The 17,394-nt window shown below is 40.4% G+C and overlaps 1 protein-coding gene across 1 annotated transcript in view; it reads left to right on the top strand.

Annotated features, from left to right (window-relative positions):
* Positions 1 to 17,394, top strand: part of SEMA5A (semaphorin 5A) — a 473,566-nt gene that overhangs the window by 282,133 nt on the left and 174,039 nt on the right. The window contains 1 exon segment of the mRNA XM_038583333.1: positions 11,781 to 11,843. Within this exon segment, the coding sequence (XP_038439261.1) occupies positions 11,781 to 11,843 (63 nt within the window).

The following is a 17,394-nucleotide window of genomic DNA, read 5'->3' on the forward strand; positions in this document are numbered from 1 at the left end:
GGTAGTTTAATAATCTTTACCCCAGCGTAATGTCCTGGAAGATGGGATTGTATGCACACTTATTGCTCATACATGCTCTTTGTCTTGCTTTTGATATAATTTCATGTTGGTTTGGATAATTCCACAGCATTGCAGAATGATAAGCTATTTTCGATTAAATTTACTTTTGTCTTATCTATGTCCTTTCAGAACTCAGGGTAGGAGGGGTTGCCAGCCCAAAATGTCCAAACGAATGGGTTCATATGAAATCTACAATGGAACCGTCAAAATCTCCGTAATGACAAAGTGAAGAAGCATCGTCTGTTCAAACTCTTTTATTTCTCATTTCCCCACCAAAGCCCTTTTCCCATTTATTACAAAGAGAAAGCAACGTGTTATTTCTTCTGACAAGTTCAAAGCAAGCCAACTCAGTCTTTCGGTGGGACCTTGGTGAGACAGGAAGGAATTAGAAATCTGGGAGGTCCTTGCGTTGCACTCCCTGAAAGATGAGGTCAGAGCACATGGTTTAAGACAAATGGATGCTGAAGCTGGATGACCTGAGTTCAAATCCTGCGTCATCCACTTGATAGCTTGGTGACATTTGGCGAGTTACCTCTTCTGCCACCTGCTGTGTAGGGTGAATCTGATAGTAGTGCCTGTGTTTCATGGCTGTTGGGAGGTGAATGTGTGTAGTGTTGGGTAGAAAAGTAGCAGACATCATCCCCATCAGGACCTCCAGGATATTTTCCCTGATATATCTTGCTGGCGCTCTTTTAGGGTATTTTACTGTCACATGTCTGATTTTCTGGTCTCTGTTGTTACCTTGCTGCTCTGTTTACCACTTATGCCTGAAACATTGTGTCAACTCCAGAGTGAGCCAGAGCTTTCTACAGTACAGGTTTATCTATTGGGTTTCTTTGAACTCACTATGTGGATCCAAAGGGTGGGCACCTGTGAATTCATCCAGTCAATACTTGGAAAATCACAGACTCAAAGTAGCATTAAATTTCCTCTGTTGATATTGAGAATTATAATGGAGACCCTAATATACCTGAAACTCTCACATTAATTCTGAATGTGGCTGGTTTGGAAGCTGCATAAATATTACATTTTTAATAGCATATTTCTTTCTGAATTTTCCACACATGTAAAAAATCTAAGAGAAGTGTAAGCCTAAAAGATATGAAAAACTTAATTTTCTTCTTTTCCATTTTTCTTGTTTTCTTCCACTTATTAATTTCAACTTCTTTGCTAAATGTCCTATATGTCAAAGGTTATGAGTTTTCCCTCATTTTGCATTTCTGTTTTTTATTTAATCACATTTGCTTGACTCGGGACACAGAATTCCAAGCAAGTCAGTCATGATCATATGACTTTAAAAGTGAAGTTCCTGTACTGAACTAGTATGAATTTCTCATACCTCTCATGTAATTAATTTGATTAATCATGTAATTAATATGATTTGTTTGGGTGATTTATTTTCAGGTAGTTTTGTAAAACCAGAATTTATTACCAATGAACTAAACATGTATTTAATTCAAAAGTATGGTGATCCAAATAGCCTATGGATGTGTGTGTGTGTGCGCGGGGTGGGGGGTGGGGATGAACTACTCTGCTATTCGGGAAATCCATTTATTATCCTATTGTGTTTTTTCTTCAGCCAGCATGGTAAAGGTAGTGTTACTTTTCTAAGACTAGAGTTACTTCTGGGGGTCCGGAAGGCAATCCAGAATCATACATGGTGCCCAGTCCAGCCACCAGAGTGGGTGGGACAGGCTTTTCTGTTATATATTAGACAGACTTGGCCAACTGATGTCCACCCACTGTCAGGCTGGGTCGAATGTGTGGCATCCCCTCACATCAACGTCTGCTTTGACCATAGGTAGTGCTGTTCCCACTAGGGAGGGCGTTGCCCATCCTTTTGTCCCTGCTTGTATCAGCATCTGCCTGCTGGTTGCCTGCCACAACCTCTACACCAGAGTCCCGTTCACCCACCACCCGCCCCCGAGGCCCAAGCAGCCCCAGAGGTCTTTCTCAGTTACTCATCTCACTGTGCTGGCATCTTGTTTACTATCTGACCCTTGGCTTTTCTTGGCTCATGAAAACTCTGAACTCAGAGGCATAGCTCGTGAGTCTGTCTTTAACTATATGCCAGCCTGTAAAGCCATATCCCTCTCTGTTCCCCACCTTAGCAACTTTCAGTTCCTCACACAAATATACTTTCTTACCATTCTGGGCTTTGCACTGGCTGCTTTCCTTGCTTGTCATGAATGCCCACCCCTGAATCTCCTCATTCACTGGTCAGTCTCTTCACATCCAGCCCAAGCATTGCCTTCTTGGGACCTGCCCTTCATTCACGCTTATCTATATCTGTGTTCCCCTTCAGTACTCCCCAAACTGCAGCACGAACTCCCCAGCAACTCTTTGGGATCAGGGATGCATCTTTCCTATTTATAGGGACTGACTCAGATATTTGGCAGAAACATGAAGATGAATTTATCCACCTGCTAACATGAAGATCATCTGTACGTGTGGGTGTGTGTGCATGTGTGTAGTTCATATATACATATGCCTCTATTATTTTTCTATCACTGCTGTGACAAATTAGCACAAACATGGGGACTGGAAACAGCAGAACTTCATTCTCTCACAGTTCCAGAGGCCAGGAGTCCAAGATAAGTTTTATGGTGCTAAGACCGAGGTGTCTTATAGGCCATGCTCCCTCTGGAGGCTCTAGGGGAGAATCTGTTCCCTGCCTCCTCTAGATCCTGGCGACTGCTGGCCTTCCTTGACTTGTGGCTGCATCACTCCAGTCTCTGCCTCAGGGCCGCTCTGCCTTCTCCTCCGTGTGTGCAGACCCCTCTCTGCCTTCCTCTTCAGGGTATGTTAGATTGTATTTGGGAGCCGCCCGAATAATCCAGGGTAATTTCCCCATCCCCAGATCCTTAATGCAGTCACATCTGCAAGTCCTTTTTTCCCCATCCAAGGTACCATCCGCAGGCTCCAGGGCATAGGATGTGGCAATCTTTTGTGGGGCTGTTATCAGTCTACCACAGTCTCACCCTGACGTGCACAAATGTGTGTTTCTGGGTGCGGCCAGAGCCATAGAACCCAGTTCCCTCATAGGAAGTTGGGTAAAGTTACAGCGTTTGGCAGTGAATTGCCAATTCCCGCTGATTGGGATAGCAGTAAAGCTACGGAGAATGGACCAAATTGGGGAGGGGGACCATGAAAGATGTTCATCACAATTTCTTGTAAAATTATACCAAAAAATTTCCATTTTCAAACAAAATATCTTAGACATCACGTGTACCCAAAATCCACCTGCTCTTGGCTGCCTGAGGGGCTCATTCGGTGGAGGATCTGACTCTTGATTTTGGCTCAGGTTATGATCTCAGGGTCATGAGATCGAGCCCCACGTCAGACTCTGTGCTCAGCATGGAGTCTGCCTGGGATTCGCTCTCTTCTTCTGCTTCCCCCTCAAATAAATAAATAAATAAATAAATAAATAAATAAATAAATAAATAAATAAATAAAATCTTAAATAAAAAAACTCACCTCTCATTCTCAGACATGAAATACTTCTGAGGTTCTTTGCTGGATAGAGGTCTTTCTCATCTAAGATTTTAGTAATAGTTGTGATAAGATTTTTAGGACTTACCTCTGGTAAGTAAACTCTTTAGAGAAGAGAGATAAATGTTTTAGGAAATAAATGGCAAACTCAAAAAGTATTGTTTAATGCTAACTTATTTGATTTAATAAGTTGCAGCAGATATTCATAAAATCATGAGAATATTAAATATTAACTGGAAATGAATATATCAATAATGTTCATTAAGTTCTCATTTAACATTGTGATCATATTATAAGTAATGTTTCTTGAACAGAAGTATATCATCCAGTTTCACATTTTCTTTAAAATAAGAAAGAAATGTAACTGCCCAAATGTACACCAGAAGACAAATTTTAATGTTCATTTTTCTCAGCTGCAAACAAAAATTTATGGAAATAATGCTGAATAAGGCTCATAAAAAGGGTTTTCAGTATATCCTGAGATTTGGCAACTAGATCGATATGTTCTGAAACTGGAAGTAAAGTCAATCTTGGTAGTGGTAGGATGCATCTCAGGAAACCAGCATCATAATGTGAATAGTAAATAAATTCTGAGTGGTTGGCTCAGTGGATATAAAATAAGTCCCCAGTAAGCATCTATAATCTGGGCTTTCTGTGTACTCCAGTGAATCCAGTGCACATATTCTAATGCAGGACTGCAGAGAAAAGTAATCAGGTATGAAGTGTTGTTTGTTTTCATGAAGCCAGTTTCAGAAAAGAAAAGAAAAGAAAATATTGATGGAAAAACTAAAAACAAACACTCATCTATTTAAATCTATATTGGCGGGACGCCTGGATAGCTCAGTGGTTTAGTGTCTGCCTTCAGCCTGGGGCATGATCCCAGGATCCGGGATCGAGTCTCACATCGGACTCCCTGCATGGAGCCTGCTTCTCCCTCTGCCTGTGTCTCTTCCTCTGTCTCTCTTTGTGTCTCTCATGAATAAATAACATCTTTAAAACTAAATAAATAAATCTATATTGGCTGTTAAGCTGACAGTTTATGTGGAATGTCTTCATTAGGTTTCAGCCAGAATATACAATAATGAGACCAAAACTGAATGACTGTGACATAGGTGACCTTACAATTCTGGCAAGAGAAAGCTAACACACAAAAGTCATAAGTAGTATGTAACTTATATAAGAATTATCATGTGTCTGCATCTTCATTTATGTTCAAGCTGTGATTGCTGGAATCTTTTTCTACATCTGTTTCATGTTGTCTCAAAATAAATACCTTGGTCCTTCATATTGCTTGTGTGATAAATTCCCTTTGAACCATTTGACTACATTTCCAAAAGAAATTTCATTATATGGCTCATTCTTGTATTTGGGCCACAGTTGTCTCTCTTCACTTTTCCCAATGGCTTTAGAATATGATTGCTAGTCGTCAAGTGCTGTGCATAGGAATGTTTTGGTCAAAGCCATGCTACAATGTTATCCTTGCAAAGACATTTCCAGGACAACTTTTATTATATAGCAAGTTGTTTGTCCCTAGAGTTGCTCTGTATCTTACAAATCATCCCATGCCAATATGCTATTCATTCTTTTTTTTTTTTTTTTTTTTTTTTTAATATTTGCAAGGCCTCACATCATTGTCAAGAAAGAAACCCAAAGCAGAGCAGCTTTTGGTACTAGGTTTACCTTCCGGTACCACTTCTGTTAATAGCATCATTTTTTTTTTAAGATTTTTATTTATTTATGAGAGACAGAGGCACCACTGAGCCACCCAGGCACCCCATCTTATATTATATCTTGATCATATAATTGTTGAACCTAGAGTTTCATTAGTGAATCATGTCCCATCCCACTTAAGATCAATACTAGCATCAGTCTGGAAACTTTAAAAATGAGTACACTCATTACAAAGGAATCAAAGTCTTTTTTTAAAAATTTTTATTTTATTTGAGATAGTGAGCAAGTGAGTGAGAGAGAGAGAGAGAGAGTACAAGTGGGGGTGGGCAGATGGAGAGGGAGAAGCAGACTCTCCGTTGAGCAGGGGCCAGATGTGGGGCTAGATCCAGGACCCTGGGGTCATGACTTGAGCTGAAGGCAGAAGCTTAACTGAGCTACTGAACTACCCCAGAATCAAAGTCTTTTATGATTAATTAATATTTACTGAATGCCAGCAGCTCTGAATTTAGGTGTGCATAAATTTGTGATGTAGACATGTATCTTTCTAAACCGTGGGACAAAGAAAGTGTGACAATCAGAAATGAGGGTCACTTTCTTTAACAATTTCAGTAGCTGGAGAGCACAGGCTTCAGTCCAAGTTACCAAGTTCAAATCTCAATGTCCCAATTACTATTTTTATGGCTTTTTGGTAATTCAGTTAGCCAGTGTCCTCATCCAGAATACTAGAGTAATGTTAATCCCCTGCATAAAATTATAAAGAAACTTAGAAAATGTATAGAAAGCACCCAGCTCTGTGGTCAGCATGATGTAAGAGTTTTGTAAATTGTCAGTATTTTGCCTAAGACTTGGCAGCTGATTTCTGGTGAAGCAATGACCCTCATTTGTGTACTAGCAGTTGTCAATCTCAAACTGTTACTTTTATATACACCGTCTATACCTGGTTGAATGGTATCCTTTCAAAATTCATGTCCCCCCAGATTCTCAGAAGGTGACCTTATCTGGAGGTAGAGTGTTTACATGTGCAATAAGCTAAATGAGGTTTTCTTAGCATAGAGTGGGCCTTAGTCAAAGACCGGAGCCCTTATAAGAAGAGAACATTTGGACAAATGGAGGCAGAGGCTGGAGTGATGCTTCCAGAAGCCCTCAAACACCAAGGCTGCTGGCCTCCACGAGAGGCTGGGATGGGGAGCAGGGGGCAGACTCTCCTAGGGACTCCTGAAGGATTAACTTGACTGGCACTTTGGTTTCAGACTTCTAGCCTTGGGAACTGTGAGGGAGTAAGGTTCTACTGTTTAAAGCCACCCAGTCTATGGTACTTTGTTATGACAGCTCTAGGAATCTAATATACTGTCTACTCGATTAAAAAGCAATGCTCAATTTAAAAAGATCCAAAGAGGGTGCCTGGGTGGCTCAGTTAGTTAAACATCTGACCCTTGATTTCGGCTCAGGTCATGATCTTAGGGGTCTGTGCTCAGCACTGAGTCTTCTTCTCCCTCTCCTTCTGCTCCCCCCCCCCATTCTCTCTCTCTCTCTCTCTCTCTCTCTCTCTCTCTCTCTCTCTCTCTCTCCCTCCCTGAAATAAATAAATAAAATCTTAAAAAGATCCACCAAAAAACAAAAGGTCCAACAAACATTTAACAATTTGGGAACTCGAGTGAGTAGCTATCAAAGTAAGTCTGATTTGATATTCGGATGTGGAAGATCTCAGACTTTCATATAAGGATTTTAAAAATGGTAGTAACACATTTTTATGGGATTTCTATGTAATTGTAGATGATGTCAGTGTCATGAGAATCAAAAACTAGTCGTTAGGTAATAGGACTAACGTTCCCATGTAGTTCTCTGATTCGGAAGTCACCAGTATCAATGAAGCAGACTTCTATATTTGCCATGAACATGAAGGCAAATGTACTGCAAATTGATATTGAAAGCAAATATACAATAGACGCTACAAAGTAAAGGCAGAGGAATGTAGAACAAATTCCTCCGAACTGACTAAACTCTTTACCCCTCTGTCTTTCAATACCCACCATTTCCATCTCAGATTCCACGTGTTTTGATCCTGCCATGTGTGGCCCCTAAAGGTAATTCGCGGACATGTCCATGCTTAAGGATAACTGGATTAACACTTTATTGACGTTACATAAAAATCAGTTATTTCAAGTTCCAACTCATTTGTGTTTTGCTTGTCTTGTACAGGGGTATGGTCTCACATTCCCTGGCAATTTGTTTACAGTTGCCACCATGATTTAACATTCTCCAGTGTTTCACAGAAATACATAACAGAAGAATATGAATGTGATGTCAAAAAAAAAAAAAGAAGAAGCCCTCAGGTGGTTGCTAATTTTTGGCACTGTGTAATTAAACTAGTTTTTTTAATGTTATCTTTTGCCAGTATCTAATTAGCGAAGCCATCTGCTGAAAGAGTAGTGGCCCATCTGCCTAGAATGTTGTTCTCTTCATTTTTATGAAAAGTATCTGCCTTTGCTGGTCCCTGTCTAATTAACTCCTCTCGCTGCGGAATGTGATAATACGCAGCTTTGTTTATATACTTCTGAGAACTGTGGATTTAAATGTATGTAACACGTACATACAAAGAACCAACCTTATTTCTTTCCCACATTTGATTTACTCCTGAGATCAGAGCTCCGTTTATCACAACTTGAGCATGTGTATGTGCGTGATGGTGAGGTATGTACTGTGTCACGCTTCCTTACATCCCCAGGGTTTCTGCAGATATGAAATGATTTTCTGTAAACCTACTCTATTTCCTTTTCCATCTATAGCACTGTGACTTCTGGAAAGCTGATGATGTTGTACGTTCCAGGGTATCCCTGGATCGGAAATGCACTTGGCTATTGGAACGATGGAAATGACCACTGGAAATTCTCAGAGCTAGAAAGATGTTGTCCAGACTGATGGAAGACACTTCTATTTTATCATAGACTTATCCGACATGTGCAGATATCACCTATGAGTCTATTTCTCTTCCACCAAAATTATGTAGTGTAGTGTCTTGCACTTGATAGGTAGATACTTCACTATGTATGACATGAGAGAGAGAATGAGCATATGTGTAAAGCAAAGCTTCTGTAAGTAGTTGAAGAGCACAGATGTTACCGGTATGTATTTACAGACAAAACAAAACAAAAAAAGGTTCCATAAATGGGATTCCTCATGTCTCTTAAGATATAGATGCTTCCCCATCTTTGCCTACTGTGGATAGTCTTTGGATAGCCAAGTAACCACAAAATTACTGCTACATGTCTGCTGCCAAAAAGTATAATGAAGATTAAATGCAGAATAGAGAATTGAGATTTTTTTTCTCTACATGGCTACTGCGCAATAGAAAAAGACAAGAAGTGATAAAAATTAGATTTAAAAAAGAACGCAAAGACTCAGGAAATAAGATCATGAGTGCTGTACTGAGATCTGAGATGTAGAATGTTAACGCCTTCGCATTTGTTTTGACTGTCATAAAGATAGGTTTGTGTAGATAGAAAAGTGTCTTAAAAGGTAGTCAGCTGGAAAGACAGCTTCACAAATCAGTAGTGGGATTTGTTCCAAAATTATGATGCATGAAAGAAGAACAATGAATCTCCTGTGAGAATACAGCAAGGAGACTTGATTAAAAGAAATTTAATTGATTAGAACAAATCTTGTGAAATAAAGAAAGTTATGACCAGGTTAAAACATAATAAAATTCCAAACAGAGGGAGTAACTGAGAAATAAACTCTGGTACAGGAAGATTTTGCTGATACTCGTATTTCTTTCTAATGAAAGTGATATTATTATTTTTTATTTCCTCCTATAGTTGTGATGTGGTCAAATGGGTAAAGTCCAGTGTACTGAGAGAATAGAAAGACTCTATAGGATTAGCAGGAACATCTGATTTTAGCCCAATCTGGGAAAGACGTGTTTTCCCCACTGCATTCTGTGATACATTTTGTGATCAGAATCTGTGATCCAGTAATATTTGTCCAGCCCTGCAATAGGTAGTTCAGTCCATTTCTAGTATAAATCTTGTCTATCCTGTCCTCTCTTCAGGCAGGAATTGAATCAACAGAAAAGGCGTACAGTCTTGGTCTTCAATTAATTCTGGATTTGAATATTATTGGAAAGCCGGTTATACTGTAATAAAAATGCCTCAGAAGTAACTTTGCTTCTTTTAATAACTCTTCAGAAATATCTGTAAGATTTGTCCTATTTTCTGTTGGTCTAATAAACTTGTGTGTGCAGGTGCTCTTTCTTGCTAAACTGGATAAAGTAATGCAATATTTTTGAAAACTTATATTCTTTTTTCTATTACTTTCCCCATCCAATCCTTGGCCTCTGTTTATCTGAAAACGCACAGGCTACTTGGGTATCAGGCAGACTGGGAAGACTGTTTGTTTGCCATTTCGACAGAACGCTTTAATGAACAATTTTGATGGCATTGATAAATATTCTTGCTGCCTTGGGTCTAACCATGCTCCTCATAGATCTTAAATTGACTGAAAAGGGAATTACTATTTAACTTTCAGTAAAATCACTGGGCTAACAAGAGCCACTACGAATACCTCTTTATTTAAATCTTTTTTACTTTGTGGTCATCCTTGCAATTATATAACCACATCCTCCTGGTGATGGTAAGTCAGAGTTGCAAATGGGTCAACTTTGTAAAAGACCATATCATAGTGTATCAATTCTGTTCTTAGTTTCAGTAAGGCAAAATATGGATATCTTTGTTTAAATACAAATAGCAAAGTGAGTTTTATAAAGAGACCTAAGAAAGGAAAGGTCCATTTGGAACAATAGTAATGCACTTATTTTAACCCCCTGGGGGACACATAGATCTGCCACTACATGTGAAGCCCTTATGTCTGCTCGGGAGGTGTCATCCCTTTTCATGAAAGTATTTGTCATCCTTGCACAGAATTCAAGTCATTTGTTTGCATCAGATGTTGACTAGCTGTGATTTTATTGCTGCCATTAAACATTATGAACAGGAAGACATCACAGAAAATTAACAAATTCTCTTATCAAATGTTGACACTGATAAAAATCTCTAAGTCTACCCCCCGGGAAAGCAGTTATAATATTGTTTCTCTTTGAAAGACACGGAAGGAAGTGGTTCTCTTTAGAATACTTCACTTATGGACTCATGTTTGCCAAGGAAGATAAGTTATACAAGATACAGTGCTTTGTGTTTTAATCTCTATTATGTAACATTCTTTGGAGGACAGTCAATACTAGATTATGATGCACCATTACTTTGTAATTCTCTAAACCTAAGAGAATAATATCTTCCTAGAAGTAAGAGTGAAGCCATTTTTCTCCTTCATATTATTTGACAGTAGCTTATTTTTAATTTAGTTTAGTTTATTATTTAACACTAGTTCAAATTCACAAAAAAATTGCCCCCTACTTACTTTTTCTGATAATGGGGTGCCTAGTTGGTTAAGCATCCAACTTTTGATTTTGGCTCAAGTAATGATCTCAGGGTTGTGAGATTGAGCCTCACATCAGGCTCCACGCTGAGCTTGGAGCCTACTTATGATTGTCTCCCTGCCCACCCCCTTCCCCTGCTCAGGCTTTCTCTCTCTCAAAAAAAAATTTTTTTTTTGAAAAAAATCACTCATAATGATTTAACTGGTCCTCCAGAAATCCTAAATTCTGTGGAAATCTAGCTCTAATAATAAGCTAAAACATAAATCCACATTTCATGCAATAATACAAAAGATAACTCAGTTTCTTAAATTTGCTCAAAGAAGTAATTCACAATCTCAGCATATAGATCGTTAATATTTGCAGTCATCATCATTTCTTCCTATGAAGTAAGGGCTGTATACTATCTCAGCTAATCACAGATTCCATATGTGAGGCAGCTGCATATGTGAAACAGTACACATCAACTTGATCATTATGAGTTAGATTTGGAAAGTTTGGGAAAACATGCTCGAGAGTTGTGGCTCTATTTAGTCAGAGCTCCTAACAGTGTGAGAATTCGTGGTATTGGATGAAGTAGTAGATGTGCTCTTTGCAGGAGTTATTTCTCTGATTGACTGTTCATCATTTATATATGGATCTTGGGAGTAAGAATGTACAAAATCATCCTTGCTCCATTATCTTTGAATATTGATAAATGACATTCTATTAACAGAAAATACAAATGTCTAAATGAGTATTTACATCATTTTGTTCCATGGCTTTTCTTTCCAGCATGCTGGATAGATCCCATGGATCTATCCTGTGATTTCACTGAAGTGATACTTTCAGTAATTAGCACAGTAGCCACCAACTCCTTGCATGTACCTTTCTTACAGTGATCTCAATATCACACTGTGCTTAGTACAGATGCTTAGGGGACAAGTCCTTGAAAATGCTTTGATTTCAAAGCTAAATATAAGCCCCTATGAGTGAATTTCATAAATTTTGTGTAAATTCTGTTAGTATGAAAACTTTGATGCCATATTATGCCCACATTTCCTACTCTAAGTACCGATGCCTTATTTTTTTCCCCCTCTTATTCAATCAAAACCATATTAAGTCACTGTCATTTTGGTGTTTCCTACAGGCTGTGGAGTGGGAGTGTGACGAAGCCACCAAGAAGGCCTGTTACAGTAAGGGTAAATCCAAGGTAAGGAGCATGCAGGTATGTGTAGTCACTGCTGTTTGGCAGGACTATACGTTCCTGATGATGGTGCCTTGTAATTGAAAAAGATAAACAAAGTAGGATTTAAAATAAATGTACAGTAGGTTCTCAAGGTTTTAACATTAAATCAAGATTAACCTCAGTTTGCAAAAAAGATTCAAAATGCAAATCAGATCTGATTTGCACTATTAATCATTAGGCTAAGTTAGAGAGAGATTCAGTTGGCCATGATATCATTTGGAAATATAGGCCTGATTTTTAAAAATAACATTTTAATTTCCCCCAATCATATCTTAGGGATGATTCTATAAAGTGACAATATGATAAATAGATAGATGTGTAGTGAAATGACGAGATACCTGCACCCCAATGTTCATAGCAGCGATGTCCACAATAGCCAAACTGTGGAAGGAGCCACGATGTCCTTTGACAGATGATGGATAAAGAAGATGTGGTCTATATATACAATGGGATATTACTCAGCCATCAGAAAGGATGCACACCTATCATTTATATCAACGTGGATGGAACTGGAGGGTATTATGCTGAATGAAATAAGTCACTCGAAGAAAAACAATTATCATATGGTTTCACTCATATGTGGAATATACAAAATAGTGAAAGGGACCATGAGGGAAGGAGGGAAACTGAATGGGAAAAATTAGAGAGGGAGACAAACCATGAGGGACTCTTAACTCTGGGAAACAAAGGGTCGCTGGAGGGAAAGTGGGTGGGGGGATGGGGTAACTGGGTGTCAGGCACTAAGGAGGGCACATGATGGGATGAGCACTGGGTGTTATACACAACTGATGAGTTCCTGAACACTACATCTGAAACTAATGAACTAAACAACTATATGTTGGCAAATTGAATTTCAATTTAAAAAATCGTATAATTATATCTAAAATGATGAGCTTTCTTTATAATCAATCTTAAAATATCTATAAAATAAACTCCCTCTCTCTTTCTTTCTCTCTCTCTCTCCTCTACCCCCTCCCTTCCTGTTTGAAAATCAGCATCCCCAAGTTCCTAAAGAAAGAGTAGTTTATAGCTAAGGTTGGAAATGCATTTCTTGAGCAACTGTGAATAGGGTAGACCTGCTTCCACATGTATAGCTGGCTCCATAGAAGCAGAATTCCTCCATCCAGGAAATCTGGTTCTGAGAAAGTGATACTGGATCATCTTGAGGAATTCCTTTGCAGCTGGTACATAGGCTCATCAGGTCTTATCTTGAGAGGGATGGTCCTACTGTATTGGAGCACGGGCCTTTCCAATATGAATCACAACTTGGGTCACACAAGAAAGCAGATACCCAGAGAGTAGCAAGTAAGGCTCCCCATGTACATGTGATCCCAGAGCCAAGAGCTTGGGGGAAATCTAGCCTATGAAGCGAGTGATCCTCTGTTGTTTGTGAAAGACATTAAATGCTTTATTTCATCCAATTTAATTGCCCGTTTTTCTTTTAACTGAACAATTTTGAGAGTCAGACATGGAGGCAGATGTCAGCACACTTAGTTATTGGGTTTTCCAAAACCGAGTAAAGAACCTGGGAAGAAGGAAAGGGGAAGAAATAAAATGCAGTCTTAGCCAGGGAAAACACGTGGAGACAAAGAAAGAAAAAAAAGGCAGAAATTGATGAAGGCAATTTACTGGGAGATCTTTAACCTCAGAAAATGCTTCTGAGATAAATCATCAGAGACACAAGAAGATGTAAAGATAACCCAGGTTACAAAACCCAGGAAAATTGTCTTTTAAAATGCCCCACAAAATAAATGATAAGTAACTAATGAATTATTACTGAGTTTGGAGAAATTATGTGTAAAACTCTGTCTGAAAAGGTGCTTTTTATATGGTTTGCTTTTCCTCCCTGGAATGCTTTCATGTCTTGCTACACCAGATGCATTGCCCCCTGCTCACCAGAGCACAGGGAGTTCCTCAGATAAGATGGCCTGACCGTGATGTGGAGAGGCAGGACTACGCAGGGTGCTGGGGGCAAAGACTGTTTCCTTCTACCAGCAGAAAGCATTGACCTTTGTTTCCATGGTTCCAATACCCTCATCATCCCCTTTGCCCGGCATCATAGGTGCCTTCCAGGGTCTGTGGCTATGCCTCCTCCTTCTTGTTTTTCCTCTCCTTCTTCTTGTCTTTATCTTTTTCTTTTCTTTTCTTTTTTCTTTTTCTTTTCTTTTCTTTTCTTTTCTTTTCTTTTCTTTTCTTTTCTTTTCTTTTCTTTTTTTTTTTTTTTCTGGCTTTAGCTCTTCCTTGTCTTCTTCCTTCTGGGTCCGTGAGCATGCCAGTCAGCACACTTCAGTTTGGGGAAACCCAGCAACAAACTTGGTGGACACCTACCTCAGTGCCTATCTCTCAGCATGGGTGTAACCTGGACCTGTGGGGGGCCGTGCCTTCCTACCCTTACAAGGGGCCTCATCTCAGGCATTCCCCTGGTTTCATCTTGCCTGCACTACCCCTTTGCCTTCCCTAGTTACTGCCTGGGATTTGTATCTTTTTCTGCAGGATTTCCTGCTCCTGCTGCACCCCCACATTACACCAGTTACCAATAGCCATTTGTATTTTCGCTGTCATGCTGCATTTTCAATATGCAATCCATGGCCCTCTGCTGGGAGCTGGGCCTGATGGTTTCTTGTTGAACCCAGGACACAGCCTCTGTTGAAAGTGTAACCCCAGTGTTTTGATGTGTGACCAAGCACATGAGACCCGCACTTGGGTGGTGAACATTATTAATTCAGGGTTTCTCACCATGCCCCCTCTTTTTAAATAATTATTTATTTATTTATTTTAGAGAGAGAGGAAGAGAGCCGGGGTGGGAGAGGAAGAGAGAGAAACTCAAGCAGTCTCAGTCCTGAGCACAGTGCCCAACACGAGGCTCAATCTCATGACCCCAAGATCACAACCTGAGCCAAAACCAAGAGTTGCTCACTCAACTGACTGCACCACCTAGGCGCTCCTCATCCTGCCCCTCTCAATGTCTAGGGGCAGATCATTTTTAGTTGTGGGGTCTGTCCTGCTTGTTGTGGATGTGTAGCAGTGTCCCCAGATACCCACTAGGTGCTAATAATCAATCCCTCTCACCCTGTCATGACAACCAAAAACAACCAAAAATTTCTCCAGAGATTGCCAGATACTGACATGGTTAAGAATACCTACTGTATTTCTTCAAATGCTGAATGTGTTGGCAACTTTTACACGGTCCATTTCAAATGATTTTTGTGCTTCCTTTAGATCATATTTATTCATTTCATGGACTTTTTAAAAAATAACGATTTCCTTCCCCTCTTTGGACCATCAGTCTCCTGGGTCCCTTATGTATTTAAGGAAAACATCTGATTATTTATGTAGCCTTCTCCTGCTGATAGTCTCTGAGTCAATTTTTTTTTTTTTTTTTTATGATAGTCACAGAGAGAGAGAGAGAGGCAGAGACACAGGCAGAGGGAGAAGCAGGCTCCATGCACCGGGAACCCGACGTGGGATTCGATCCCAGGTCTCCAGGATCACGCCCTGGGCCAAAGGCAGGCGCTAAACCGCTGTGCCACCCAGGGATCCCTGAGTCGATAATTTTATAAGAATTAGTGTGGTAGCCTATTCCTAGCAGATCTTTACTGCTTGGAGTGAAAAATTGCTTCTGCTAAATCAAAACTGACCCATGCTTTGCCTTAAGCTGTGACCATTGGTTGTTTGGTGCTTAGAAATTAGGCAAGTGAAAATCAGAAACAAATAGGAAAGAGCATCTTTCATTCCATTAGGTAACATACACTTGATTGACAGAAGGGGTCCTTCATTACACCCTCAGCTGGGTCCTCTGTGACACAGAAGGCAAATGAGCAAAACAAGTATTATTGCCTAAAGTCAGACCATCAAATTTCACATGTTCCTAGTTTTTTTTTTTTTTAATTTAAAAAAATTTTTTTTTATTTACGATAGTCACAGAATGAGAGAGAGAGAGAGAGGCAGAGACACAGGCAGAGGGAGAAGCAGGCTCCATGCACCAGGGAGCCCGACGTGGGATTCGATCCCGGGTCCCCAGGATCGCGCCCTGGGCCAAAGGCAGGCGCCAAACCGCTGTGCCACCCAGGGATCCCCTGTTCCTAGTTTTAATGGGTTAAAACCAATGGCAAATCTCAGTAGTTACAAGTTGATTCAAACTGCATTTGTAGATGGCATTTTTTTAAGAGGAATATGTTAACACAGATGAAGATGAATGGCAAGTGCCAGCCCTCTAAGGAGAGATCGCGTGTTATTTTAGGTTGCATTAAGTGTATTGATAGACCCATATACACTTTTGAACAACCTGTACTCAGTTGAAATGGAATTCGGTTTTGTCGCAGAACCGTGTGAGGTAGAAGTTCATGTGCATAAAATGATGTGATGGGTTACAGAGGCATCAGCCTAAGCAGCGCTGTTGGGATGGTCCATGGGTAGGGAGAGCAACAGGACATCTGGCTCTTCATCCTCTTTCACTAGTTCCTTTTTTTTTTACTTAGCTTCTCTGTTACCTTCTTAGAATAGCCCCTGACATAGTGGCTGTCTGTGAGAGGCCTGAGCCCAGCGCCAAGGACACAGAAGAGAGGGAAGCAAGGTCCTTCCTACGAAAAGGAGCGGTCAGGCCAGACACCACCTGCCCAAGGGCCAGTCCCTGAATTCACAATTCAGACAACCCAAATTTCTCTGACAGTTCAAGGGGCCAAATCCGAAAACATTTTCGCAGAGTCAGCTTACCTAGAAGCAATCCTCTTATCCGCGGTGTTGCCTCTTGAAGTTTCCATTATCCATGGTCAACCGCAAATCCATGGTCCAGAGGCAGATGATCCTCTCTGTTTGATGTCATGTCAGAAGGTCAGTAGTACTGTAACACTACGTGACGCTGTCTGCATCATTCACCTCGCGTCCCCTCATCACGTAGGCATCTTATCTCACATCATCACTCACAGAAGGGTGAATACAGTACACAAGACGTCTGGAGGGAGGGAGAGACCACATTCACAAAACTTTCACTACAGTGCATTAATTGTTCTGTCATTATTTGCTGTTGTCATCTCTCCCTGTGCCTAATTTACAAAATCCACTTGATCATAGGTATGTCTGTCGAGGAAAAATCATAGTACATAGAGGACTTGGTACTGCCCGTGGTTTCAGACATCCCCCGGAGGTCTGTATGGCATACTCGTGGATCAAGAGGGACAGCTCTAACATCTGTTTGGGGGAGCCTAATTCAGGCTTTCCGTATGAGCTGTGAGCTTAGAAATAAGAATTCAGCTTTTTCATATTTTTTGTTTGTGCAGTTGTATTATGACAACTGCACCAGAATTACAAAGTTTCCCTTCTCCCCAAAATCAAAAGAATAATGCAAAATGTGACATCTCAGAAATGAGAAAAATGCCAGCCACGTTGACTGATCTCATTTTTCCCTCCAGCCTGGGAACAGTGGCGTCGCTGCTCCGCATACTGCAGCGCATGCAGAGCGGGGGTGCCCGGCGCGGGCGCGGGGCGGGGGCGCTGCTTCCCGGGCCCACTTGCCGCT

This window comes from Canis lupus, chromosome 34 (assembly GCF_011100685.1).
Source record: "Canis lupus familiaris isolate Mischka breed German Shepherd chromosome 34, alternate assembly UU_Cfam_GSD_1.0, whole genome shotgun sequence".
In the NCBI taxonomy this organism is placed as follows: domain Eukaryota; kingdom Metazoa; phylum Chordata; class Mammalia; order Carnivora; family Canidae; genus Canis; species Canis lupus.